Source organism: Ammodytes marinus (genome assembly GCF_949987685.1).
Source record: "Ammodytes marinus genome assembly, chromosome: 1".
NCBI classification, from domain to species: domain Eukaryota; kingdom Metazoa; phylum Chordata; class Actinopteri; order Uranoscopiformes; family Ammodytidae; genus Ammodytes; species Ammodytes marinus.
This window is the reverse complement of record NC_137230.1, coordinates 17,241,333-17,268,651: the sequence shown is the minus strand read 5'-3', so window position 1 is coordinate 17,268,651 and position 27,319 is coordinate 17,241,333. Positions and strand designations below refer to the sequence as shown.

The following is a 27,319-nucleotide window of genomic DNA, read 5'->3' as shown; positions in this document are numbered from 1 at the left end:
AGGATTTTATTACATAGGGCCTAGGCTATTTAGTTTTATACACCTGTATCTTTATATTTCTGTTGTGAATTAAAGATGCAGGTAATTCCGACTGTGTTCCGAACATTTCTAGCAAGATGTCCCGTTTCAGGAATTAGTTAACATACAGTAGTTCTGAGAGAGTCTGAAGAAGGAAGACAACTTTATCTCATCTCAACTTAGAAAGTGTGGTTGACAGTGTGTGCTGGATATTATGATACTGAACTGAAGAGAGTATTAATCATTGTGTTTGGGTTTATTCCCTGGGAAATATGCTGTAAATGCTTAGAGTAGTGCAGTGTAAAGTGATACTTCTTTAGAGATCAACCACAAAACCTTACCGTGTCTTTTCAGCCTTTGGAGAAATTCTCCTGCCTTTACATCTTACAGCCATTTTCTGGCAGGTGACAAACGAGCTGTACTGAGGACTACAGTGTTTTCTTCACTTGGCGGCAGAGATGTAATGTAACTAAGTACATTTACTCAAGCACTGCAGGTGCAAGTTTGGGGCACTTGTACTGTACTTAAATATTTTATACTTTTCATGCCAAGAAAAATGCCGTATGGGGCGCCCTTAGCTCAGTTGGTAGGGCGTCCCCCCGGGCCGGGCCCAGCAGCAGATCCGGGTTCGATTCCCGCCCGCGGTCTTTCTCTGCATGTCACTCCCCTCTCTGCCCCATTTCACCTGTCTCAGTTCTCACTATCAATAAAGCATAACAAATGCCAGGAAAATGCAGTACAATTCAGTGGAATGTATCTGATAACTTAAAGGCCTACTTCACCAGTGGGAATATGAAGGTTTATTGAACTCTGAGATCCTATGTAGTAGGCTATAAATGTGCAAACATTTTAGAAATCGCTTCATCCTAGCCTATGAAAAGGCAGAAAGAGTGTTTTATGGTCTCACTGTCTAACCCTACATTTTGCACAGTTGTGATGTCACAACTAACAAAATGTAGGGTTAGGCAGTCAAGACAGACGGACAAGTTCGGTATTTGTACTTCTGAATACTTCCTCCACCACTGCTAATCAGCGTTTTTTTATTATTTTTCAGACATGTCTCTTGGTGGTGTGAAGTGCATGTTTTGGAGAACTAAAAGGTGGAGTCAGCGATTCTGTAGAATGCTTGAAAAATCACTTTGCCAACATCAGTGCATCTCTGCTAACGATCCGCTACCCGTCCTGTACCGTGTGTGCGCTGAAAAAATATCCGGTGTAAATAAAGAGCCTGTAAACAGGTATGGCAACATCCCCGTTTACAGAGCCTAGGCTCTGTGTTAACACTTATCTTTTATACAAGCTAAATACTCTTGATACTTTAATACTTTTAAAATCATATACTTTTGTACTTTTAATCAAATGGTATAGTAATAGGTGACTTGTAACTGAGTAGTTTTTACAGGTAAATATACTCTTACTCAGTACGGTTCAGGTACTCTTTATACCACTTTTGGCGGAAATTCACTGTTACCCATCCTTTTCTGTGAGGATTTTATATATATATATATATATATATATATATATATATATATATATATATATATATATCTCATTGGTTTATGACATATAGGAGGACACTTACACAGACTGAAATTAAGACAAAAATCAGTGAAATGGATGCATTTGATTTTCCGAGACAGAACGCAATGAAATAAAAGCCAGGACGCACATTTGTTTGAAAAATAATGTAATGATTGGATACTGTTACACATTGGAGCCTTATTTTTTGGTTAGGAAAAACAGCTTCAGTGTAGTAGCTCTTAATTTCTACTAGATACTTTTTTTACACAATTAATAACAGTTTTAGAAATCTAATATAAGCCAACAGATTAAGAATAAAGTTACAAAAATGGTAAATCTTCCCAAAAAGGCACAGGGGATGTCCAGCAGTAAATGCATCCCTCTTAGAGAACATTTGCATAACCGAATAAATACATCTGCTGCTGATCAATATCAAACTGTGCCACTGTGGAAGCACATTCATCATGTAATTACAGCAGAGTGCAACATTAAGAATTAGTGGAAAAACACTTCATATAAATATCTCTCCAGAAAATATTAAGACTAAATCAAGGATAAAGGTTGTTTCGTACCATTAATCAAAAATATTAATTGGAAGATTTCAAGCATATACAGTATTTATAATATTTGCCAAAATTATATTTATAAACCACCTTAAAATAAATGATCCTATATATTGAGTAAAATGTGCAATTGATAGCATTAAGGAGAGCAGGTTCTGCCCTCAGACTATTCATCTATACCAGAAAATCTTAACTTGTTATTGCCAAATAATCACAAATGTATCTGAATAGCATTGGAAAACCAGTCAATGCAGCATCTAAGGATTAACGCTCTGTCTGTGTAACAGGACAGATACAAAGTCTGTTCAGTGGTCTTGTTTAAAATGACAGAGGGCTTTAATAATAAATGCTGTGCTGTCATCTTAAGACATAACGATATTACACAGTGCTCTTTTCTCACTAGTTTCAAAAGAGGGGGACTTGATGACCAATCCATTTCCCCTGATGCATCTCAAACCACTCGCTAGTTCAGCAGGTAGAAAACCTCTCAGGCAGACAGAAGTGTTTTGAAGGGTGTCCAAATGTCAGAATCTTTGCAGCGATCTGGAAGTTTAGCTGGCTAGAAAATTTTCGGGTTGCATCATAAAAAAATACTCCCACAGCAACCTCTCACTATCATGACTGGAAGTGCATTCAGTTCACTTGTTCGCTTGTTTTCTATTATATAATTATTCTACACAGAATGTAACTATTTGGAACAAAACTCTGTACAAACGTCAGACCTTTTATTGTTAGTTTATTTAGAGATTTCAACATTACAAACATGGTGTATTAAATGACACTTGCTATTCGTATGATTTATTGCTAATGTTTTCTCGTGCGCTGCCTTGAAGCTGTGTCATTTGTCATTCACCCATCACTGTCCGGTTAATTGGATCAGTACATTTTCAGTGCCTGAAAATTAGATTCAATACGTACTACACTAGAGACTGGTTTTAGTCAGAGCCCTTGTTCCTCCAATTGAATTCAAAGATTTACCCCTTCAGCTACTGTTAATCCGAGTAGTTTATCATCAGTACCTTACCAGAAGGCCTTTATAGAAGTTTAATAAAAACCCTTCAAAAGAAAAGAGGAAATATCAACAACAGATTTAAGTCCTCACAGCTCCACTTCCCTCTTTAAGTATCACCTGCCCAATGATACCAAAAATAAAACTGCCTTTTTCCTCTGCTTCAAAAATATCTACAAAGTAAGACCCTGAAATCACACTATCTGCTACCAACAGTAAAACCCCAGCACAACCAATAAAACTGGGCAAAAAGCATTACCGGTACATTTGTGCAAAAACAAAAAATGCTCCATTACATTCAACCCGGCCAGATCCTCTTTGTTCCTGCCACATAGTAAAATAGTTGTTAGCAGTGTTATTTTCTATTCCTCTTTCTGAAATGAAAAAAAAAACAAAGTCAAATATTGGAAGATCAATACAATTTCCTGGAAGGTACAAACTAATTGAGAACATGGAAGTCAGTGTTCTGGATAAATGCATAATTGCTCCAGCAAAAAATAAATAAAAAATTACATTTTCTAATTTCATGATGGATTACATTTTTAATTTCCATTAAAGTGGGGAAGTCTAACTGAACAACCAGAATTCAAATTCAAAAAGGAAAAATAAACTGATGGCATTTAATTAACTTTTAAATATCCCAAGCACTTTGTCTGTGTGTGGGTCATACATTATGCTTAGCAGAACACCTGAGCGGAAGCAGAAATCATCAATTATAAGTATGATGATCCATCACAGTTGGAGGGGACATCACAGTAAGCTTGTAAATATAATTCCTCAGCTGTAATAGACAATAATGATTCAGGCTTGTAGATGACACTTCAGTTAAGCAACTACCTCAGATTTTAATGCAGCATCAACGGTGCAAATTCTAGCTTATACAGTATATGTTTATTCAGATAAATATTTTGTCAGAAGTCATGAATTAAATTTCCACTTCTTTCCTTCTAGGTATTTAAGAAAGAGGAAATAGAAAAGAAGATGATTCATTGTTAAACAAACCTGTGCTGAGCTCAATAAAGTGAGCCCCAAAGCCCCCACATCCTCAGACCATGTCATTAGCAAGAGTCTCTGTGGAGAGCCAGATCTTGGCCCCGTTCAGAAACTTACTGATGGGAGTCCCGATAGCGCTGCGGCGGCACAGGTTTCCCACTGGGGTGAAAGGGAAGGAGGAGGTTAGGAAGTCTGGAGGTGTAGGGGAGTCATGGAGGGAGGTGGCCTTAAAATACATCCTCCTTTGGTCTGAAAGGGGCCCACCACTGGGGCTGGGGAGTGGCGTGCAGCCTGGACTGGGTCCCTTATACCGCCGGAGCTGGCTCTGCAGTATGTCAATTTCATCGACCAGTTGGGAGAGCTTGTGGTAGGCGGTGCTGATGCCTCCTTTGGGAATGCAGGATTCGGGGACCCAGCGCAGGAAGAAGAGCTTCCACAGAGCCAGGTGTGAGGGCAGGAGCAGAGGAAGGAGCAGACCCTGCTGGTCAGCAGGACGAGAGAACCAGTCCCTGAAGAAGCGCTCCGACGGGCTCTCGTCTTTCACCGGAGAGAAATCAGGCTTCAGTTCCGACACCAGAGAGCCCCGCCGGGTCAATGTTTCCTCTCCGGCCCGCAGTCCATTGCGCAGAGATACAGGTGCTCCTCGCAATGTGGAACTGTAGGTTTTCTACAAGGGGGAAGGACACAGCGTTAGATTTATTTCACTAAAGATAATAAAAGAATTATGTGACCAGTTTAGCAACCAAAACGCATTCCTTTCATGCTCTAATATATTGCATCTCCACCTGTGTTATCAAATAGTTATATTCCTGAAACATGTCAAAACAAAAATATTAATTTTCTATGTAATAATTCACCTTTCGGAAGTTGCTAATGACATGAAAACAACACACTGCCCATTGAATATAAGTAGCAATAAAAGAAACTGCTGACTGGATGGATTGTCATCCAGTCAGCTGTCATGCTGACATGATGTTTATCATGTTAAACATGAACTCCATTGGAGATTCTCTGCATTTCAGCAAAATCCATGAGAGAATAGCAATACCAACCAGCCTGAGGTAAATGTAACAGGGCAGAGAATGAATGTGACCAACTTAAAAAAAATACCAACTTATCATTACTAGTCCTGATCTGACCTTGACAATAAGAAGGCTATAAAGTGGTGAGCACCTTAATAAATAAAAACTGTCACCGATGTATCTGCACTCTGTGATACCTACTACTAAATATTTTTCACTAGTTGAATTCCTGTGAAGAAAGTAATATATGCAATTTCACAATGATTCAATATGGCTGAAAACCATAAAAAGCAATTAAAAAGGTAGCAGAGGAAAATAGAACACACATGAAACTACAACTACTCCAATAAACCTTTAAAAGGGTATGTACCTTTGTGCGTCTGAAAGTTTTGACTTCCCCATTCTGAACACAGGCAGCTCCTTTTCCCACATACATGGGATTGTTAAAGAGGGTTTGCTCTTTGGTGGAGTATTGCTGTGACCAGTCCCACACAGGAGGGAAGTACACAGCCTGGTCTACTCCTTGAGGGATGGCTTTGTTCTTGGCAAAGTCCTAGAGAGTAAACACAGGGTTATTTATATTCTGTACAAAGTATTATACATAAAACATTATTGTTCTATAAGAAATATCTTCCAGACTTGGGACAACAACACATGAAAGAAAAGAAAAGAAAAATCAAAACAAAAGCCATAGTTTGCTTTTGTCAAATTAACTGGTTATTCTTCTGACCAGGGCTCAAGGTTTGCCCATAAGTGTCCATTACGCTGCACTCTTTCCTGTCAATTATCGGACACACTGGGAAATTATAGTCTTTGACCTCAAATTATGATGACAAGAAAAACATGTTGTTTTGTTACAAGCTATCATTTAGAAATATAGTCTGATTTCTATTCTTCTTGAACCACTCAGACTGACAAACTTTTTTTTCATAATTATTGTAACATTCTTGTTGTTTACATATTTTTGTTTGTTTTGATTTAATCAACAACCATATTTAATGGTGTTTATCACTTAATTGATTTGATGAAATTATATTGATATATTTAGGATTCTGTTAAAAAGGGGGGGAGCATTGTGTGCTTTGGCAGTTACATTTTTAAATGTATTTATCAATGTCATTGTCAAATAAATGAATCATATGTAGGTAACACTCACCATCAAGTGCTGAGCACGTTGTTTAGGAGAATTAAAGAGGAAAGTACTGAAGAGTGGGAGCCACATGCTGTCACTCAGTACGGCCAGATAGGTCTCTGTGAACTCGAATGCTGCTGGGTACTGGTTCATTATCTGCCACACGCAGTCCAGGAACAGGATGAACAGTGGGGACTTGAAAAAAAAAGAAAGAAAGTAAAAAACATATTAGTCCCTCTATCTATTAGGTCTGGGACTGGGTTATGTACTGTCAGACAAATACCTCCTCTTTGTCATTCCTCTTTAGGTGGTTGCATCTGTCCAGGAAGCGATGGCCAGCCATCACCCATTCCTTCTGCACCAAACTCTGAAAGCCTATGAGGCTGCGATAATGAGGGTCCAACATGAGCTGAACCAAGGAAGACACTACACAGCTCAGGTCTCTGTCTCCTTCTTCTGCACAGATGAACAAATAAATAAATAAATGTTTGCAAGAAAAGCTCTGTCACTCCGGTTGCTATAAAATGATAATGATTCTAATCGGACGATAACACAAAGTAATATGTATGAATATGCAAAGAGAAAATTGTGTATTGTGTGTAATTGTCCGGAAGAATAATAAATAAAATATGACCATGATAATTATGTCAATTTAGGCTGAAGTGCAATATGCATATGAAGGCAAACATTGTTACATTATCACTAATGATGGATTAAAAACATCAAGAGATCACCATGCAAAGTAAATTAAAGAATATAGTTGTTGAGTGACTCCCTGGCTTGAAACTAAAAGATGCAGTGGGGACTAATAACTGATTAAGACAAATAACAAATGGAGAGTTCTACCTTGAAGAATGACTGAAGTGTTCTTTCCATCCAGATGATACACTAACTCTGCTGAATGTTTCAGGAAAGCCCTGGAGTCAAACAGATCATACATGTCAACTGACTTAGCGCTTTTAACTTCAAACATGTAATTCTACGGTGGCCCTGAGAGCTCAACGCACTGCAACAAATGGAAATTAAGAAAAAATCTTCATCCATATTTGACAACACATGCGCAGCATTTAGCATATAAAGTACTATAACACACAACACAAAAAACTCTCAGGATCAACGTAAAATCCACAAATGAAATAGTAACTTATAGGCTATATCGAGTATATCAAGTAATAATAAAATGTTTATGCAGGTACAGTATATGACATTCCAGACGGAGCTATGAAGGTAGCACAATTGTGGTTAAGGACAGCAAGACATTTAATTTTTGGTTCTTTATACATTACCACTACACTGGTGGTTTACAAAGAGCTACCGTGCAGTGTCAGGTTGTGTACATACCTGACGTACTCCAGCCATCGTGAGTTTTCAATAGCTGAAAGCCACCGCTCCTCTGACTCCTCAAAAGGATCTGCCAACAATGGAAACAGTCAAACACTGACAGGCCTATACCCATATACCCAAGCTTGTCAATAAATGCCTTCCTTTTTCAATCAATGTGAACTGAGATAAAGTTCCCACAGAGGTTGGATACTAGTTTGTAATGAGTCTCACCTATGACACAGATCTGCCTAACTTTGACAAAGGACATCTGGATGTCCTGGATGTTGGGCAGACACCTGTTCAGATCTGACCTGGCCACTTCACTGCGCTGTGGATGGCTTTTTGTGATGGCATTGCAGATCCTAGCATAACACAAGACAAACAAATTGCGCTGGATTAGAGATGCTTTACAACAGCTCCAGCAAATCTCAGAGACACTTTCTTTGTACATTCAGAATATTAGCGTACACAGCTTGATTACCAAGAAGAACCTGGACTACAAAATATATATGTAAAGAATTATATCTTTTTATTTCACTGTCAGTCAAACATCTGTTGGCTGCCTTCAAGTTCAGTGTGAAAGAAAGAATAGAAAAAACACATTTGACAGATGTTTTTAATCTAAATGAAGTAGAGGAATTTGCTGTACCTCTGATCACTCTTCTTCTGCTGCTGTAATGGATCACTTATGGTTGCCATTCGAACGAGAGCACTTCCATTTGGGTGATTCCAACACCACAGCTACAATAGAATAAACATACAATAAATCAGACAAGGATCAGTGGGCAAAATAAAAAAAATAATGCACTGCGCAATCAAATTGGATGCTTCTTGGAATCGGTAGATAATAATTACAAATGACTCCACCGGTGCTCCTTAAATGTGCAACTTAAGTAACATAATTATTTGCCTCAAAAGAATAACTGAACTGAAAAATATAATTGGAAAAAGCATTCCAAAGCTAATTTTGACAAATAGCTTGCATTTAATGGAGTTATCATAGCATAAGTACTCACAGGGAGGCGCCCGTCAGTGAAGGATAGGGAGTACTGCTTTAGATCCTGATCTGCCAGAGAAACTGGGACAACAATGTATTCTGGAAGACTAAAAAGAAGAGAGAAACTGGTGTTACACAGTAATCAGCCTAAAAAAAGAAGAGTTACACTTGTAAAGTAAATGGTATCACTTACCCATCTATTTCACAAGAATAAGCTAAACGTGTTGCTTCATTATCAAATACCATAATATTTTACTATTAGTACTGAGAGCCTTGGGTTATGTAGAGTAAGTACATTAGATTTGTTTTGGTTTTTAAGATGGAGAGAAAACTGAATTAGGTGTACTGCAAGTATTGTTTTAGCCTCATGTGATGTATACTTTGGTGAAAGCTACTATTATGTGATTTTATTTTTTATTCCACATAAAACACTGTCCAATCCTTGCTTTGAAAACCACCATGATGTCACCACTGAACTCAGGTGAATAGGACGTATTGTCCACAATAGACTAACATTTGAGCAGTTATTTGACCTAAGTCACTCAAAAGCTTACAGTATAAGCAAACCATCTTGCCAAACATACCAAATATGAGTACAGGGTGAAATTTAGAGTGTCTCTAACAACTAAGACCAGCTGAGGGAGCCACAGAAAATACTCCTATGACAATGACGTTCATCATAATTTGCCTACAACAAACAACACGTGCTGAAAACCTTGGTGAGATGGCGTAACCCTCGTTGATGGCGCACACCCTCCACTCCGATGCCCCCGTTCTCTTGATCTCCCGATCCAAGTCTGATGGACGGTCAAATATGGGAGTCTGCAATCCTCCTCGAGGGGCGGAACCGTTGACTTGCTCCCCTGGAAGTACAGATACACTTTGCATTATGAACAAGAAATAATCCCACAGAGAATAAACATGAATAGTCACATTTGGAATGATTCTTAAATGAGGAGAATAGTGAAGAGGATAACGGTTACAAATATATAGCATGCTATGTGTGTACCTTTAGATTCATGGTATCGCCGCCCTTGATACTCAAAGCCAAACAGTAGTTGAAGATCAGCTGGATGGCAATAGTGGGCAACAGCAAGGCAAACCTAACATAAAAAGAGAAGTACTTTCATATGAAACAGTACAATACAACAGACATTCAGCTTCCCATTTCAGGTTCACTTAGTTACAAAATGAACACAGTGGCATGTACTCTAACCATACAAACACAAGAACAAGTGCAATCTGGGAAAGCAAATGTTTAACTGACAGCCTACTGCTCTGGGTTTTCAGGACTGAATATATATGTGGCTCCACTGGATTCTCACAAAGCAGTCCATTCAGTAGCAAAGCTGTGAATAACAGCAGAGGACACAGAAAAAGTGTGTGTGTATACCCAAGCCCTGCTCCCAACTCTGTAATTTCCAATGGCAAAATAAGCCATTATAGGCTGGCTTAATTCCATGTCACAAAGACACAAAAAAAGAACTGAGCCCCATTTTAGGTTCACACTGTAATTACATACATGGTGTCCATATATAAACTCACATGGAGTTAGGGACGACAGACTCATTTCTATTTCAGTGCTCTCTACATAATCAACCTCCATGTTGTAAGCAGCAGAGTGCATTCAATGAAGTATACTACTGTATACTGCTTTCTCAAATAAATGAAATAGGGGACACAAGCCATAAGGCTTTTCAGTGTGATGCGATAGTGTTGTTATTCACAGTTCAGACATGTCACAGCATACTTAGGCATTCATTTCACTGACACACTGTTAAGAGATATACAGCTGCTCCACTCTTATGGGCAATGTAATGACGCTTTGTGCAAATAATTCACAAATACACATTTATTTCCAGGACTTGAAACCTTTTTAGGGCTACATTACAGTTGGGTGGCCCCAATTGATGTGCTTTTCAAATTCCTTAAGCTGAATTCAAAGTGAACGCTATCATAAGGATTGCCTTTCATTTCCCTTGCGGGCAGCTATCTTCTGAGAACATCCCTATTCATCCCCGGAATATCAGGACAATATCAATCTACTCTGGTAACTCAATTCCAGGTCCACCAACCAAACTCTGATTTGAAGAATGAAACATCTGTTCATCCGTTTACTCTGTGCAGGAGATGAGTCAGAGTCACGCTGCCAGTTGTTCCTACAATCGGGATCATTCACAATTTCCTTTGCCTTGAATAAGCATTGTTCTCCTTGTCTCTTATTCATTGTTTGGGTAGTGGCCAAACTAATAATCTTGTTGAAAAGTTAGTAATTTCTATTCAGATGGAGGGTGAGAGAATAGCACATATCAGAATCAGAATCAGAAAAAGCTTTATTTATCCCAAGAAGGGCAATTTAGTTTACAGTTCCAGTTCAAAAGTAAAAAATCATTTGAATAAAGATTTAGATTTATATACACATATTTGTATGATATAAATATATTTGCCGCTGAGGAATGGATGATAGCACTGAAACACAGTGTGTGTGTGTGAGTGTGTGTGTGTGTGTGTGTGTGTGTGTGTGTGTGTGTGTGTGTGTGTGTGTGTGTGCATGGTGAGCTCACACAGTCAGGAAAGGAAAGATCTGGTCAGCAACAACTAACAGTGAAATGTGCAGGGGAAACTGACAGAAAGTGAACAGTTGATACTGAGCATTTAGTCATTCGGTGATATGGCATAAAGAGACAAGTTCCTTGGATTCTTGTGAAAGCAAGTTTTTTTTCTCAAAATGTTCACTTCATATTTATATTTGACCATTTCCTCTCAGAAATAAATGGATCTGAATAAAAAACAACTGAAACTCTGACTTACCTTTTTAGCACTCTCAGGCCCAGCTTCATCAAAGCAGAACCTTATGATGCGAAAGTCTTTGCAGTAGAGGATGAGCTCTGTTGGGTTGAACTTCAGCTTTTGGTTTGATCCCAACACTTTCTTCTTCCCCTTTGAATCATTTACTAAGAGAAGGAAACAAAAACATATGACTAGAAACCTTAATGCAGACACCAAAGCTTAGAGATCTAAATGTGAATCCTGAAGCATCCCCTTTGGAAACACAACCGGTATTAATGTCAACTAGAAAACACTTCACGTATGTGCCAAAGCTGTTTGTGTTATTATAAGCCATGACCTTATGCTAAATAGTAGTCAAGTTCAAACGGGTCAAAAAAAAGCTGTGTAAAACCAGGCCTCGTGCTTCAACACTGTAACACAACAAACCTTGCTCTGGGCAGTTGCCCTTGCAGTGTCAGCAATCGACAGCAATGAGATGTATAAACAAGGCTAATCCTAGTCAGGCTCCACTGCCACTAATCACTGCTTTAGCTGTGCCATCACTTGTTATCAGATGGCACACCCGGAAAGCACAACAAGCGAGACCAGTCACCCGAGCTGACAAAGATCGGTGTGTGACCCATCTACATTTATTCTAAATGGAGATCACTCCAAAAAAATGATGGTTAAACTCCCAGGATAGCCGTTTGTTTTTGCTAAAACACTTGATCAATTAAACAAAATACACATTTTTCTTTAATTCTTAGATAAGCCTGCTTTTATTTGTTTGATGTGATTATAAAATGTACTGTTTGGGATCGTCTGGCAACTGTTTACACAAAATAATGCATTTTGGGCTCTGGTAACAAGATTTGGACCAGTGAATATGTGGCATGAGAACAGCAAACCCAAGGCAACAGATAAATACAATTGTAAATTGCATTATAAATGTTATGTCACATAGTTGGCACTTGATGTACCTGTTACCACATGCTCCAGACGGGTGAGAGGGATGTCATGCTCTCCAAGCAGGCAGTGGGACAACTTGGACTTCTGTGGCAAATGAAAAGTATATATATGTTTGACATCTTGTTGACATAATATCCATTTCTCAGGGACATTTATAAAATACTGGTGGGTAGATCATGTTGAGACGCTTAGACTGAGCAATGATCAAGTTCCATTTTGTTATAAGGGCAACAATCTGCGGTATAGCGGGAAATGACGTCTGTTCTCTCACTTCTTGTGCGATATCACTGACAATGTAGTACAGGAAAGTAAGAACACAAGTGTTCCTTCCTCCTTGCCAGATGCACTATACAAACATGGCTGTGGAAATGTTACTGTTTTGCCATGTTTAATGCTATTCAGCAGTATGCTGGTGGCACTTATAGATTGTATTTCACTAATTTAAAACTCAAACTGCAGCCACAGGAGGCCATTGTTTGTTTCAGACCGGAAAATGCTTAATTGACATGTTTAAGAACTGTGTAAGGTAATCACGTTTTGGTTTCAACTACTGTACCATTATGACAGGAATGCTAAACATGCAAAACAGCACAGTTTATGGCTTTAAAGTCAGTTTACATACATACCTGCTTTGGTGGGGCATCTTGAGGGATGAAGGAGACCTTAAAGTTGGTGCATATCAACTTCCCCCACAGGTCATCCTGGCTGCTTTCAGCACTGATGCATTTCCTCACAAAGTTGACCTCATTAACTATTATTTCCCCTGGTGAGAAAACAAATCAGAAAAAAACAGCACATGAGTGTAAAACCTGCATTCTGCATTACAGTTTAAGGAAGAATACAGAGAATGAAGATTACAAAAGGGCGGTTAAGTATGTGATACATGTTTCACAAGCTTTCAAAATGTTGTTAAGAAAATATTACAATGCTTAAGGCAAACTGAAAAAATGTGGATAACAGATTACTTTTTAACCTAATTGCCAAAAAAAGAGGTTTCAAGCATATAACACATCATAACTTGATTTTTTTCTGTACATCGATAAGTATGCAACCCAGCAGCAGGCTGAGGTCACTTCTGCATTTCTCTTCTCAAATGCACTTCTGTACAAATAGCATGGTTGTGAAAAAGGCTGTGTTGCTAAATGAGTAAGCTAACTTTACTCATGGCTTTTGTTGAGTAAAGCCCAGCACATGTCCAAGGTTCCTGAGATGATGAGTGAGACATTAACCCAGTTCAATTCTTTATGAGTCACATGACTTTCGACTCTTCACATGATCACTGAACGGTTAATGCATATACAAGAATAAAGCTATAACACTTGCCCCTGGGGGTTTCTAATGAGCTGAGAACTTGGGCAGCAGGGTGGAGTCCTGCAGACAGTCACATCAAGGGAATGTCTCAGAGCAGCACGAAAAACAAGAAAGCAGATCATGAAACCTGTTGGTCTGTCCGGTCTCAAAATCCTTTAGGAAAGGAGAGGTAAATGCTGCCTGGGAATGTCTGGGAAATGTGCATTGCCAGCTACTAAAGTAGTAAAATAAAAATTATGTCAACTTTGACCATAGTAAAATATACCTCACTAAAGTATAGCAGGTTCGCAAATAGAGACGAGTGGCTGTAAAGAAACCGCAAAAAGAAAAACTGACAAACTACCACATATTTCTCACTAACAAGTTCTTACTTTTATAGATGACATCACTGTATATTTACTCCATATAACAGACAGTGTAACACTTTGCAAAGGGTGTGTCGAGCCACTCCCATGAGGCTCCCAGGACAACTCCTGAACCAGAATAAATAAGTGAAATACTTTTCCTGCAGTCGTCACCTTATTCCTACCACTTACACGTCTTAAAAAAAGCTAAATATTCATTGATTGAAAACGCTTTAGCGAATTTAGAATTCCATATTCAAAAATCAATTTTGGTGCTACTCATGCAACCATTGCTGGCAGGTCACAAACAGAATACCAATTCTCCTAAAACTTTGCTATCTGTTAATCTGTTAAAATATTAATATTACCTTTTGAACATTTGATTCAAAGTTATAAACCATAAACAAACATTGTGGAGACTCTTCTTGCACATGCTATTTATCATTTTGCCATTCATTTCACTCTGCTTTTACCAAGCCTGCTTTCTGCTGACTTCACAAAGTATTTGTCATCCATTAAAGTTTAACATCAGGCTATATTGCTATAGCAACATATGGTGTCACTCCAGAATTGCATATTATAGTATTTTCAATACTGTTGTCTTGACTACAATAAAGATGATCTTGAGGCATCAGCTAAATGCTTTACATTTAAGGGACAAGCTACTGCGGATGGAAAAATCCTAAGAAAGCTGGTAAATAAATACGATAAGAATGAAGCCAATAAATGATGTCTACAACAATTGGTGTTTGATTCTTGTCTATTAGTCAAGTCAACTTTATTTATATAGCACATTTCTAACAGCCGAGGCGGACCAAAGTGCTGTACAGTAAAATACATTACATCGAAAACATCATAAAGACACGTAAAAGCACAAATTAAAATTAAATCAAAACACAAAACAACAGTAAAAGTTCTAGTAGTCACTGCTGGGATAGAACGCTCTCAACTAGAGATAATAGCCAAGGAAAATAAGTGGGGTTTTAACAATGACTTAAACTGATCAGCTGTGGCAGCAGATCTTATTTCAAACCTATTAGCTTAGGTTAAGACACAATGACGCAATTTCCCTCTGCTGAAATTCTTGTTAGACTTGTCCGATTAGACACTGCTAGCTATGTAAAAAAATTGTTGATGGCATCATATCCACGGTCCACAAAATGAGTTTTATCCAGGCTTTCCTGATACTGCACACTATTCTAAGGGAATGCAACTTATGGTGTTGTAAATGAATCATAAAGTAACTACTTCTCTTTTTTTAAATATGCATGCTGGACTCTCACATAACCTATCGCTCAAGGTGACAATTTAAAAGGTTCAGTAAGCGGAATGGTCAGTTTAGCTAACTTCCTGTCAGTGACTGCAGTTAGCAGTCCCCTCCCTCGTCCCCACATTAATGCAGTTATCTAGCATCATCTCAGATAAGTAAGTGTGATAAAACATGATAAAAACCATCAAAACAGACATTGGGAAGGATTTTTACCTGCTCCGCCATTGTAGGCGCATACACATTCACCCATCTGTCGCTCTGCACGTGCACCGGCAGTGAGACGGGTGCCGGTTTGTAGCGTTCTCTCTTCTGATTGGTTATCAGTTAGTTTCAATGTGAAATTGAGAAAATGTTTGTCCTCATCCCGCTGTGTTCATTTTCATAGGATAATGGAGAAAAAATAAAACTTACCTGGAAGTAACTTAGGCTCCAACTTTTTGATAGGTGGTTCAATTGTTTTCTTCACATCAGTCTAGAAAAAAACCATAAGCCACATGTGAATAAGTTAAACAATAGCTTATCATATTATATCATATTGTTTAATGATAATGACACATCATTGCCATTATTCATTAACCATAATTATTATGGATAATGAATAATGGCAATGATGTGTCATTACATAGATTGAGGGGCTAGAAAATGACCAATCAAATGTGTCTTTGCGTTGCAGAAAAAGCATGAAAAATAATTGCTTGCAATATTGCCTAAGATTCAACCGCCACTATTAGTCGCAATTATACCACGTGAAACATTGCGACAGCTTCTTTGGTGAATTTGCTTAAACAGTTATGAACATGCAGTGAGCAACAATAAGCCTGGTGCAAGGAAGCTGTTTATAAAACTAATAGCAACAGCTGTCAACCAAGGCTATTCATTCTAGATCCCTCAATACTGCTCATACAGATACAGTGACATACAGCCCATATGTGGACGCCGGTCATGAGTTTTCGATTGTTGGCTCTTCTCCAACACACTGATGTCAAGTGAATGAATGACTTTGAGGTTAAAGTGCTGCCTTTCAGCTTTAAGAGCGTTTAGGGTGGAAGTGGAAGAATCACAACATTTTTGAAACTTGAGGTCATGTATGAAAGGGGCTACAGTTTCTCCACAGTCCATCAGATGAGTAAATATCCTCAAATGAAAGCTAAACGTTAGCACTTTAGCCTCACAGTTATTTCTTATGTATAATGCAATTAGCTGGTGTACACACTGCCAAAACAAACCCCACCGAACTGACTGCACTGTTTATGAATAAGCCAAATTGAAATGGTCAGAGGCTGAGCCTATTTTTTGATGAGGAAAGCGCTGGAGCTTCCCCAACATAACATAAATCCATTCAAAAATAAACGTCTATTCTTTAAAAGGGAATGGAGGAATGCCACTGAGCAGTGTCACGGTTCAATACATGTCTTGGATTTTTTCCAAAGCATGACAATATAATGATGATGTTTTAAAACTTTTAAACTAGCCGAATTTAAAAACAAATTAAAATCCTACACGATACAAATCACTTCTTAACAGTCGTCTTGACCTTGTCCATATCAACACTGGTTTTGTTTGGGCTGTTGCACCTGTTAGGAAACCCTTCACTTGACTGTCTGGGGAAGTGCATACACCTGTAGGAAAAGCCATGCAAATACAAGTTCATACCCACACAGAGGATGCCAAATTTAAGTCCAGCCAAAGTTCTGCTTTTTGAAGTGGTATCAGACCATCACCAGACAGGTTTCAATTCTCCAAATTAAACAGGAGTAGGGAGAAAACTATTGCTTCTTCTACACAATAGTGTTTACGACCAAGACAGTTGCAGGTCAGTAGGCCCTAGAGACAGATTACTCCACATTGTGCAATCTCTTCGATCTTAAGACAACACAACAAATATCAACTTTTCTTCCGTAACACCCCACTAATGACAACTTCAGCCCTAATTAATTGAAGAAATTATTATAATTATTACTTTGTAATGCCACTCATAATTACATTACAATAACCAAAACTGTAGAGGAAAAACGACAACAATTACTGAGGGTTAATAACTATTCTGCATCAAACACGAGTTTCTTTGGTCCAGTGAAAAAGAAAGACCAACAAAAAAAAATACGATTTGCATTTAATTTCAGGTCATTCAAAATACACCACAAATGTAATAATTATATGTAGCCTAATTAAAATGTTAAAATTGGAACGTCAGAATAAAATCTGATTGATAAGGTCTTACTCCCCGTGTATTTGCATTGTTAAGAACATTGATTAAATACATTTTGATACCACTTGAGGCCTTCTTTTTAGCTCAATTATTTCAATGTCCATTAAGTCTTTTGACGGGTCTGCAGTAGTCTCGCAAAGCCAGACCAAAACTACAACAAGTAGGTCTGCAGAAACCATGGCGCTGTTATCAGTCTCACGCAAATAGCCTACATACCTGTACAGGTGGAAGATAACACTTGAAGGTTGGTTTTATTGGCTTGACAGAAAACATTGTTTACGTCCGCCCTGTCAGTGATAATCCTGAACGGGTGCTTGGCTGCTGCCAGTGGAAGAAAAAGAAAAAAAAAGTAGCCTTCAAGAAAGTTTCGGTCAGCCTTCAGCTTAGTAAATGGGCTTGTAAAATATTCATCGAGACAGCCTCGGCCAGCGACGGCTCTGCTCCATATCGATGAACGAGTACGTCACAGTTTACGCTGGCGAGCTGGTCGGAAAAGAAGTTGACAGAAGTTACTGTTGAGACGTCGGCATTAGCTTGCTTAGCTCGCTAGCATAAAGTATAACGTGAAGTTTATAAACGCCGTCCCTGCGCATAGATAACAATACCAAAACAACCTACAGGCGCCCCTTCGTGTGTCTGCATTTTCTTTCCAGCTGTTACCGCCTTTAGTTACCCTCAGCGACTTCCTGAAAGTCTCAACAAATCCAGCCAAAAGCACTGCCTGACGCTCTGAAGGACTTAACGGCCATGTTTATAATGCGTTTTTTTCTTTTCCACCCGCATTCTGCGAATACCCGCCCTATTCTTCCACTGATTTGCTAGCACCACCCTACTATACTTTTGATTGGTTAATACTCATTCCCTTCTAGGTATCTGTGGTTTGATGGTGGCTGCTGTGCTGCATACATACTAGATAACCAAGTGCAGAGCCCTTGACACATGTCTTTCAAGCGCTCAGCACTGGGTTATTATAGGCCCATGGGTTATCTATTCTCTGGCCCAGTGTAAAAAAAAGAAAAAAAAAGAGTAAACAACTAGGTTACTGTTGTAGGACCTGCGCCATAATAGCCTATGAAAGAGGTGTACGCTTCCGTTTGGAAATATAATCCAGATTTATGTTTTTCTAAAACACAATGGTCCTTATTCAAAAACCATGAAGATAGCCTACTCGTGTTCATATAGGCCTAGCCTTTTTTTTTTTTAATTGAACACTAATTTCTATTATTTGTTTAAAGGCTTAAATGGTGCTGACAATGAAGGGGTTATATCCTATAGCCTACTATCCATACATAGGCCTATGTTCTGAAGGCACTTTACATTTTTAAAAATCTTATCCTTAGCACTGTGTTGAAGTTGTTTGGGGTGGGATAAGTTCTGTGTTGTACCCAGGAGGTCAACCAGGCAACCTATCATAAGGGGCGGTACCGGGCGGTACTAGCCGATCAGAGAGGCAGGCAACTAGGGGCAGGGACCGGACAAAAACACCTCAATATTGAAAATTACTCAATTATTTTTCACAAAAACAGCTCGTATAGACAGACAAGAGTCGTGGCTTTCAAGAAAGTAAAGTTTTTTCGTTAAATGGATGTTTGATTAAGTTTTAATTAAGTTTGTTTGCAGAAGACAGGTCTCCTTCAATACAAAGTGAACGGAACGCTGTTCAATGTTTTCCCCCACGATGGGCGTGGCCTATTTCATGCACTGTCTCTATGGGCAGGGCGGGTCTTTGTAGAATGCGGGTAGGAAAAATAAGGCGTTTAGGTCCCGCCCTGCTTCCGGGCTCCGCGGCTGAGAATTATTTTTGTACCTTTCATGAAACTACGTGGTATTTATTTAAGTAGGCTATTAATAAACCTCTTATTTTAAACATAAAATATTATTTTTTTAGCATGGACTTCTACTCCCATGAGACGTTGGGTCGCGACTTGCAGACGTGTTATGTAGGCTATTCCATTTTATTTAGGCCTATTTATTTTGCACAAACTTCCGTGTAGGAACAACAACATTGTATTCATAGATAGCACTATCAGTTTGTATTGCATTGTTCCGATACAACTACAAAAATATATATAACAAAGCCTATGGGAATGTGTTATTGAAAATAGCTTTATTTGCTTAACAATATAATAAAAACAAGAGGTATTTAGGCCTATGCATTCAAATTATTTATTTAAATTTTTTCACAGATTCATAAAGGGCAGTTTTGGGGAGTTCTGGAATCGATAAACTTCGTACAGTCCTTTTTTTTCCAAAGAAGATCTCTCACATCTTTATATCTGTCAGATAATAATCAAAAGTGAGATTCTATGCCTCAGAACATCAGTAGGCTACCTCTAATTTTTAATCAAGCCAAATTGGTTTGTTTGAGAAGCATTACCAGGATTTTTCTACGCAACATTTAGTTCCCATGCTGATTTTTGTGCTAAAGGATCAGCTCATTGATAAAAGCCGTATGTTTTAGGTTATACTTCCAACAGAAATTTGGAAAATTTGGAAATTTCCAACATTTAATATAGGCCTAGATAATATGCGCTAGGTGGCACTATTGGTTAGTAATAACCATGTTGAATTATTTCAGGCATGTAGGATATTGGAAAACTAGTATTCCAGGAATGTAAAACTATCCACATTAAGACATAAAACACGGGTCCCAAGAGACACCAATTTAAATAGCCTATCGAAGTTCATGATTATCAGAGAATGCCTTTTCTAAATCACTTTGGCACCATCCCTTCTGAAAACAACATTGGAGTAGTCCTTCTCTTTAGCATTGGGAGGTCAATTTCTTATAAAAACGTTACGAATTTGTCAATACTTTCACAAAAAGGTTTATTTATCTTCAGTTGACCCAGTGATAGCCTATACCGACTACAGGTGATCAAAATGGTAGAATGTTTTTCCAATGAGTTTCATAATCTGGGTAAGATTTATTTTCCTATTTATTGAAACATATTCCAAACATTTGCCATAGAGTTTCAAGGTATCATACATTTCAGACATCAATGCCAATAAAACTGGTAATAGAGGTCTTTATATGCAGTCAAGTCCAAGCTCCTGTATCAAATTGATATATATACTGTATAACATGAAACTGAATGTCAGGTAGCAACTTTCCTGCATATTTTTTCTCTCTGTTGTCTTGTGGTTGTCTTGTTGTCTCACAGTAAGGTGACACCATAGAACGTTGACCCAAAGTAGTCTCTGGAGAAAATGGCAGACATGAGTTAAACAGTCTTTACATGGGTTTAAATGTCTAGTTTTACAGTCAGATGATCTGGGAGAGGAGAAAGTGTCTGCCGTTTAAACTGGGGCTTGATGAGGTAAGTAGGGACAGGTGTGCAGGCAGGGACAGGACATGGGCAGAGCAGGGTGCTTGGTGAACAGATAGGGAATGGCATAACTTTGAAGTTCTAAAAGGATATGAGGTGAGTACAGCACAGGGAAGCTATTGTCGAAATAGGATCGTCAGTTGCAGCATACACTGCTGATGATCTTGATCCATACCCGAGCCCGAATGCTTATAATTCAAATGTAGTGCTCATCAATTTCTGGATATAGCATACTTCAAAACCATTGAAAAATCAAGGTCAAATTTACAGTTCTTAAAATGGAGATTACAAATAAATAAGATTTATTTGAGTGTTATCATGCATCGCTCACAATGGAAATCTAAAACATCTGCTACCCCATTGGCATACAATGTGAATTTGATCTATGCATTATATAAATATATAAAATATAAAAAATGTATAGTATATTAAGTTGTATGTAATTGGCAAATATAGTATCGCCAATAGTACAGAGAATATAGATAAGAGAAGCGAATATAATTGTTGTTTTTGTTTTATTTTATTTTATTTTATTTTATTTTATTTTATTTTTTATTTTTATTTTTATTTTTATTTTTATTTTTTTTATTTAATAAATATTTTGATTTTTAATTTTTTTTTTTTAAGGAAAGGGGTAGGATTAAATAAGTGTATACTTCTTCCTGCTCCTTTTCAGGCATATTTATTGTATTTCCATGCTTTTCATTTTGTTTTGTATGTGGATGTCTGAAATAAACTAAATCAAATCAAAAAATCAAATCAAATCTAACCTTGGTAGGTGTATAGAAATGAAACACCCTCAAATTATATCATCTTCATGCTTTAATTACATGTAATTTGTGCCAGAAAGCAGATATAGAGAGAATATGCCAAAAGGATACCAGCACATTGATAATAAATGTGGATTTATGTGTGAGTGTGTACGCCTGCAAAGGCTGTGAGACACCTATACAGAGCTTTCAGTATGCTTATGATAAATGTCCAGCTGTGTTCAATGTCTTACAATGTACACTAGGTGGAGACAAAACACTGCACCAATGACACTGCCAAAGATGTATAATGAATCACTCTTTCTTATCTATTATTCATACATTATTAACACCCTTATTAGTGTTAGCCTATACTTATCACATATATTTCTTCATGTTAATACAAGTTGAAACTAATACTTCAACAGGGATGTAGTATTTAATACAAGTGATACCTCAATATCTTGACATTGTTTACAAAATAATGATATAATATTTAAGATGAAAAAGCAAAGTTAAAATAAGACTTTAACAGGAGTACACACACACACACACACACACACACACACACACACACACACACACACACACACACACACACACACACACACACACACACACACACATTCTGTGTCCTACTGCATACAGAGGCAGCCTGTTAGACAGGTTACACCCAGAGAGTTGCCGCCTCACTGCCCAACATCTCTTCAAGGCGAACCTCAGTCTGGCTGGTTGTGAGAAGTGGATACCAGTGCCACCCGTGCACTTCAAAAAGAGACTCCCTAAAGGCCTTTGAGTTGCATTTTTATTTGTTGGGTTGTGGGAACAAATCACTGGACATAATTTGGGCACTACCTTTTTATAAGACCTTCATATTTCAATATGTCATTTAATGTCAGAAAGAAGATAAACTAAATCACAAACTGGATATATACCGTAATACTGAGACAGTGAGTCACTGGGATGACCTGTCTGTGTAAAGAGGTTCACATGATTATTCCACACGCAGCATGTAAAAAGGAAAATCCCCTCTAATATTGTTCTTTCACAAGTTGTGGATGCTGCATATTGAATGGAAACATTAGTTCCACTTAAACACGACTCTAGTCGGTCACTGCTTTATTTGACAAAAGCTGAAAATCTTAAAAACGACACTGGTTAAAAAAAGGTTAAATAAAGAACGTGCAATAACTTTTGAGTAAAAAAAAAGTCTAATGAATCAAGAAAGAAAGGAAAGTAGTAACAGCAAATAGGCTACTGGAAAAATGTTCACTGTTAATCTCTACAATATGACATTAGCCTTAATTAATGCTCTGTGTAATGAAGTTAGTGAAAATAGTAGGTTAGGGTTTATCATCGGACTGATGTTGACCAGCCTACAGTTGTAGCCTATTGTCTGTTGTTGGGAAGCCCAAAAAGCTGCGCATGCTCAGAGACCTCATGAATATTTAAGCAGAGTCCGCGTTGAGCGCTCTCTGATTGGACCTCCCGGCTCAGTTTCCTGTGTTGTGTTTTAGAGCCGATTTGAGGGCACTGCTCCCTCTGTAAATTACCATCCTGCCCCGCTGCTCACACACTACTCCACTGCTGTCAGTGTGGGACACAGTCACTGTCTACAGTAGGCTATACAATGGACGGAGGACGCCGCTGAGGAGCCGCATCCATGCTGTCAGGAGTCTATCTGGAACTATCCTCTGTGAACTTGGATTTTTGACCTCTTGCTTAAAGTTTGAACAACACGAGTTTTTATTTTATTTTCCTCTTCTTTTTTTCTTTACGGTGTGAACTTCACTGAGGTTCATACACATACTGGATCTCGGGGAGTACGACTGAGAAGACGAAGCGACTGTTGTGTTGAAGGCAGAGGGATGGTGAGTAATATTTACACTGGCTGAGATGTTTATGACACGATTGGTTTGATACAGCCATGATGAGAATACGCTGTAGGCCTACTGTTTCTGCCTTTTATGGATCAGAAGCTGTAAAAAAACAAAAACAGATCGTCAAACAAACACGTGTACTCAATAGATTAGCCTACTATTCCATTTATTTCCAAGTATTAACAGTTTAAAATTAGTTTTAAATAGTGTCAGTTCTGTTATTTTTGTAATCTTTTCACAATTTGTTCATCAACCTGAATAATCACCCCCAGTTTACATGAGTTAACTTGATAGATAACGTAGCCTATTATTGTTAAAAGAAAAGAAAAAGCTCTCTTATAGACCTGTGACATGTTGGTATTTTTTTCAATTATTTCAGGGTTTATTCCCTGGAATTATTTTGTCCATATTTATCATCAATAACACAATTTGTCAAAAAGTCACCCCAGCTTGTCTCTGGCCCTATTACTTTGTGTCTTCATCTTGACATAATATACTTTTTATATGGGCTGCATTGAAGGTCATTAGTCATCACTAATCCCAGAGCAGTTTAATTTGACCGGTTTGAGTGACACTAAGAAAGATGGTATGTCACCTAAAAACATTAGTGAGATTCATCAGATACAGCCACTTACTTATAAAACTGGTTAGTCCTGGAAGAAGAGGAGGCAGCCGGGGAACATGTGTCAGGTGGTGTGTGTGTGCATGCATTACATAGAGACAGGTTTTTCCTGGTTACTAAAAGCCATCTCTGCAGCAGACACGCCTCGGGCTAAAATACAGGAGAGGTTGTGTGTCTTCAATGTTGTGTTTTGGCAACAATTCCTGAAGCCAGCAGCATAATTCCCACTTTTGCTGTTGAATATAATAATGTAGTCGCGATTCTGCTTATTATTATTTTTCTGAGCACATTTTTATTTGTCTTTGACAATAAGGGCTTCTTCTTTGTTATTGGATACATTACTGTAAAGTTGCCTCAAGAGAACAAACTATTAGTTTGTTTTGGGTTTACACTTAAATTAATAGAGTAAGAAATGTATGAGCTTCTTGAATAATCCCGGTATGTTTGATGCGTATGAATGACATCTTCAAACCTGTTGCTTTGGTGACACAAACACACACACACACACACACACACACACACACACACACACACACACACACACACACACACACACACACACACACACACACACACACACACACACACACACACACACACACACACACACACACACACACACACACACACACACACACACACAATTACTATTTAAAAAAACTTATGAGTGAAACCTGTTTGCATTCCCCCATCTAAAGTGTTGTATTGAACCTGTAGGTCAGGTTGCCAAGGGACAAACCCAAAGGATAAATGTTGCATAATGTCTAGTCAGCATGTTGGAGATATTGCACTCGAACTGAACTGAAACTTAAAAGCAAAAAATCGAATATATTCCTGCTTTAAGTCTGCTTTTGTGGAGTTGTTATCACTTAAACACACTTAGAGTTAAAGGTGCACTTTTTACTGTAGTATGTTTGTGTACTTTCATTTTATGGTGGACTTCATTGTAGAATGAATGAACAGAAGCTTTTTATTCTTTTGAGGTGACTTGAATCACAGCAGAAAAATACTATTCAGCAATGACATAATGAATATAATGATGTTTCAGCATAACACTTAACATAAAAACCTAAAAGACAAAGAAGGAAGTTTCAATAACATCTATAAGATGTGGTGAAAGTAAATGTAAACACATTGTTGTTTTTGTCTTTACAGTTTTTTAAGAGGTTAAGAAGAGTATAGGCTCTTGTTGAGAGTATAAAAGAGAGACAATAGTCTGATTGTCATCCTAACTGGCTGTAATAGCAAATACCAGCATCGCTCACTGGTTCCTTCTCTGCCAGATGCTGAATACCAAGTCGGTATGACAGCAGATGGTTTGCATTAGTTTCTCCTACAGGGAGGTGCGTACTGAGTAACCCCCCCCCCCCCTCTCCCTTCATTTCAAAGCTGGCGCTTCGTTTTCAAACCGATCACGGCTGTAGAGATTTGCTCAGGAATTCAGGCCCTCTGTCTGAAAACAGGACGAACACCCATTCTGTGGACCTGGGGAACTCGTTAGGCTTGTTGCTGTGGTTCACTTCACTCACACACACTCCTCATGATCAGTTCCATACGTCTTTGTTACAAAGCTGCTGCAATGTTTTCACTGTTTTTGCTGTTTGTGATGATGGACCTCATGAGTGTTGACTTATTCCACTGTTGCACTTGTAGTAAATCCTTCTGGAAAAGAGCAGCATATAAATTGCATGTTGTAAATTCTAGTTGTCGACTACCATCGAGGTTGTGAGCTTTACACTTTGAACCAGTCGGTCAAATCTGTTTTGTTTCTCTTTTTACCAACTTTCATTTTCGATGCAACATTTCCATTGCTTTTATTATTTAATCTTTCAATGTATTGCAAGCAGATGTGATTCCTATTTTTTTCCTTCCTGCTTTACAATTGTTATGCTCGTGAGCACAACCAGTGATGAAAAATGTTCGTCCAACAACAAAAATCTTTATAGTCTCATAATGTAGAGATGGACGCCACAATCGCAATTATTTACTCCATCACTTACCTCATCTCCTAAATTGGCCAAACATCTTGTATTTTGTTAACCCTCTGGCCTGGATCCATGACTTTGCTTCCTTATGAAGACTTTCTGGCAGAGCAGGGATTTTTATGATATTGAAGCTCTTTATGTTCCTGCATTGTTTCTCTGCACACAGGATGCATGGAGCTGGATTACTGACCTTTTATTTATCAACACATGTTGGCTAAGCCTTACCATTAGTGGGTGCTGTTTCTATCAATGAAAGCATATTTTGTTTATTATTCGTGTTTCATCAGTGAGATTTTTGGTGGAGACATCACAGCCCTAGTATTCTTGTTATTGTAAAACGTCAAATTCTGATTCCTGGAAGTGGTGAGGTAAGGCTCACCCATGGGTTTTCTCTCCATGTGACTCAGTGTCTTTACCGTATCCCCTGAGCAGTGTGTGCCACCATGGTTTCACTGCCAATGATGGTTAGATGATGCAGCTACTCTCAGCTGGTCATTCACAAAGCAATCGATTAGACCTCTGAGTGATACATTTCACCCACAGATTACATGGACTTGTTCCTGTTTAGCCAATTATTATACAACTGTAATATATATCAGCTGTGATGACAGAAATCCTGTTTTTAGCTATGCTAGCCGCTTTACTCTATTGATGGCAGTAGGCTATCATTTGGTCAGTACTAGGGGTGGGACCAATCCGATCCAAATTGGTGTGGGGTACGATATGGCTGCAATCTACTGATTGGATAATAATAATAAACTTTTAAGACCATGTGATAAGGCACACATTAGAAATAATTTAGAAATTAAAAAGTTGAGTTCTGATGTATTCAAACAGTTCAAAGCAGTTAAGATAGACCTTAATGCATTTTTTTGTATATTTGTTGCTTTTTTAAATTAGAATCGCTGTGTTGCCTTCATAACCTTACACATAACATCACCACCAAAAAAGAAATGTATAATAATGATGACATTGGACAGTATCAGTATTGGCCGATATAACCAAAACCCAGATATCGGAATCAGATCGTACCTTAAAATAGTGGACGCATCTCTAGTTAGTACACCCTTTCACTTATCTACAACACTTGGCTATGGATGAATTGACAATGCCATAAAGTTGACATTTGTGGTTTTGAATCATTCAAACATTCATATCGGCCATAGGATCAATTGTATTCACTTTGTTGATCCCCTCACTTCTCAACTAGCACCACCACTTGGTCAACATTTAACAATACTTTGGTTCATGACTGCAAAATTACATTCCCATCTTTACTTTGTAGTTAACCCATTGATGACTAT

At 38.1% G+C, this 27,319-nt stretch overlaps 2 protein-coding genes across 5 annotated transcripts in view; one reads left to right on the top strand and one right to left on the bottom strand.

Moving 5' to 3' along the window:
* Window positions 1-1,694: 1,694 nt before the first annotated feature.
* Window positions 1,695-18,191, bottom strand: mtmr10 (myotubularin related protein 10). 2 transcript variants are annotated; one of them, XM_080032716.1, is made up of 17 exons: window positions 18,069-18,164; window positions 17,667-17,933; window positions 15,653-15,713; window positions 12,943-13,079; window positions 12,328-12,400; window positions 11,390-11,532; window positions 9,588-9,681; window positions 9,294-9,441; window positions 8,598-8,685; window positions 8,231-8,322; window positions 7,813-7,943; window positions 7,600-7,669; window positions 7,105-7,175; window positions 6,542-6,714; window positions 6,283-6,453; window positions 5,497-5,679; window positions 1,695-4,771 (listed from the first exon to the last, which is right to left on the bottom strand). In XM_080032716.1, the coding sequence occupies exons 2-17, from the start codon at window positions 17,721-17,723 to the stop codon at window positions 4,157-4,159; spliced, it is 2,307 nt and encodes a 768-aa protein (XP_079888842.1). In that variant the 5' UTR covers window positions 17,724-17,933; window positions 18,069-18,164; the 3' UTR covers window positions 1,695-4,156. The 2 variants fall into 2 exon arrangements, with proteins under 2 accessions (XP_079888842.1, XP_079888841.1); XM_080032715.1 differs by having other exon boundaries at window positions 17,667-18,191.
* Window positions 18,192-23,121: 4,930 nt separating this feature from the next.
* Window positions 23,122-27,319, top strand: part of myo1ea (myosin IEa) — a 62,082-nt gene continuing 57,884 nt past the window's right edge. For all 3 annotated transcript variants that reach the window (XM_080049060.1, XM_080049059.1, XM_080049058.1), the window contains exon 1: window positions 23,122-23,399. In XM_080049060.1, coding sequence (XP_079905186.1) covers window positions 23,397-23,399 — 3 coding nt within the window. In that variant the 5' untranslated portion in view covers window positions 23,122-23,396. The remainder of the gene's footprint in view (window positions 23,400-27,319) is intronic.

Coding starts and splice junctions, on each gene's coding strand:
- mtmr10 (XM_080032715.1), bottom strand. CDS start 17,723: ATGTTTTCTGTCAAGCCAATAAAACCAACCTTCAAGTGTTATCTTCCA. Junction 12,401..12,942: donor AAGATGCCCCACCAAAGCAG/GTATGTATGTAA, acceptor CATTTGCCACAG/AAGTCCAAGTTGTCCCACTG. Junction 7,944..8,230: donor CAGAAGAAGAGTGATCAGAG/GTACAGCAAATT, acceptor GTGTTATGCTAG/GATCTGCAATGCCATCACAA.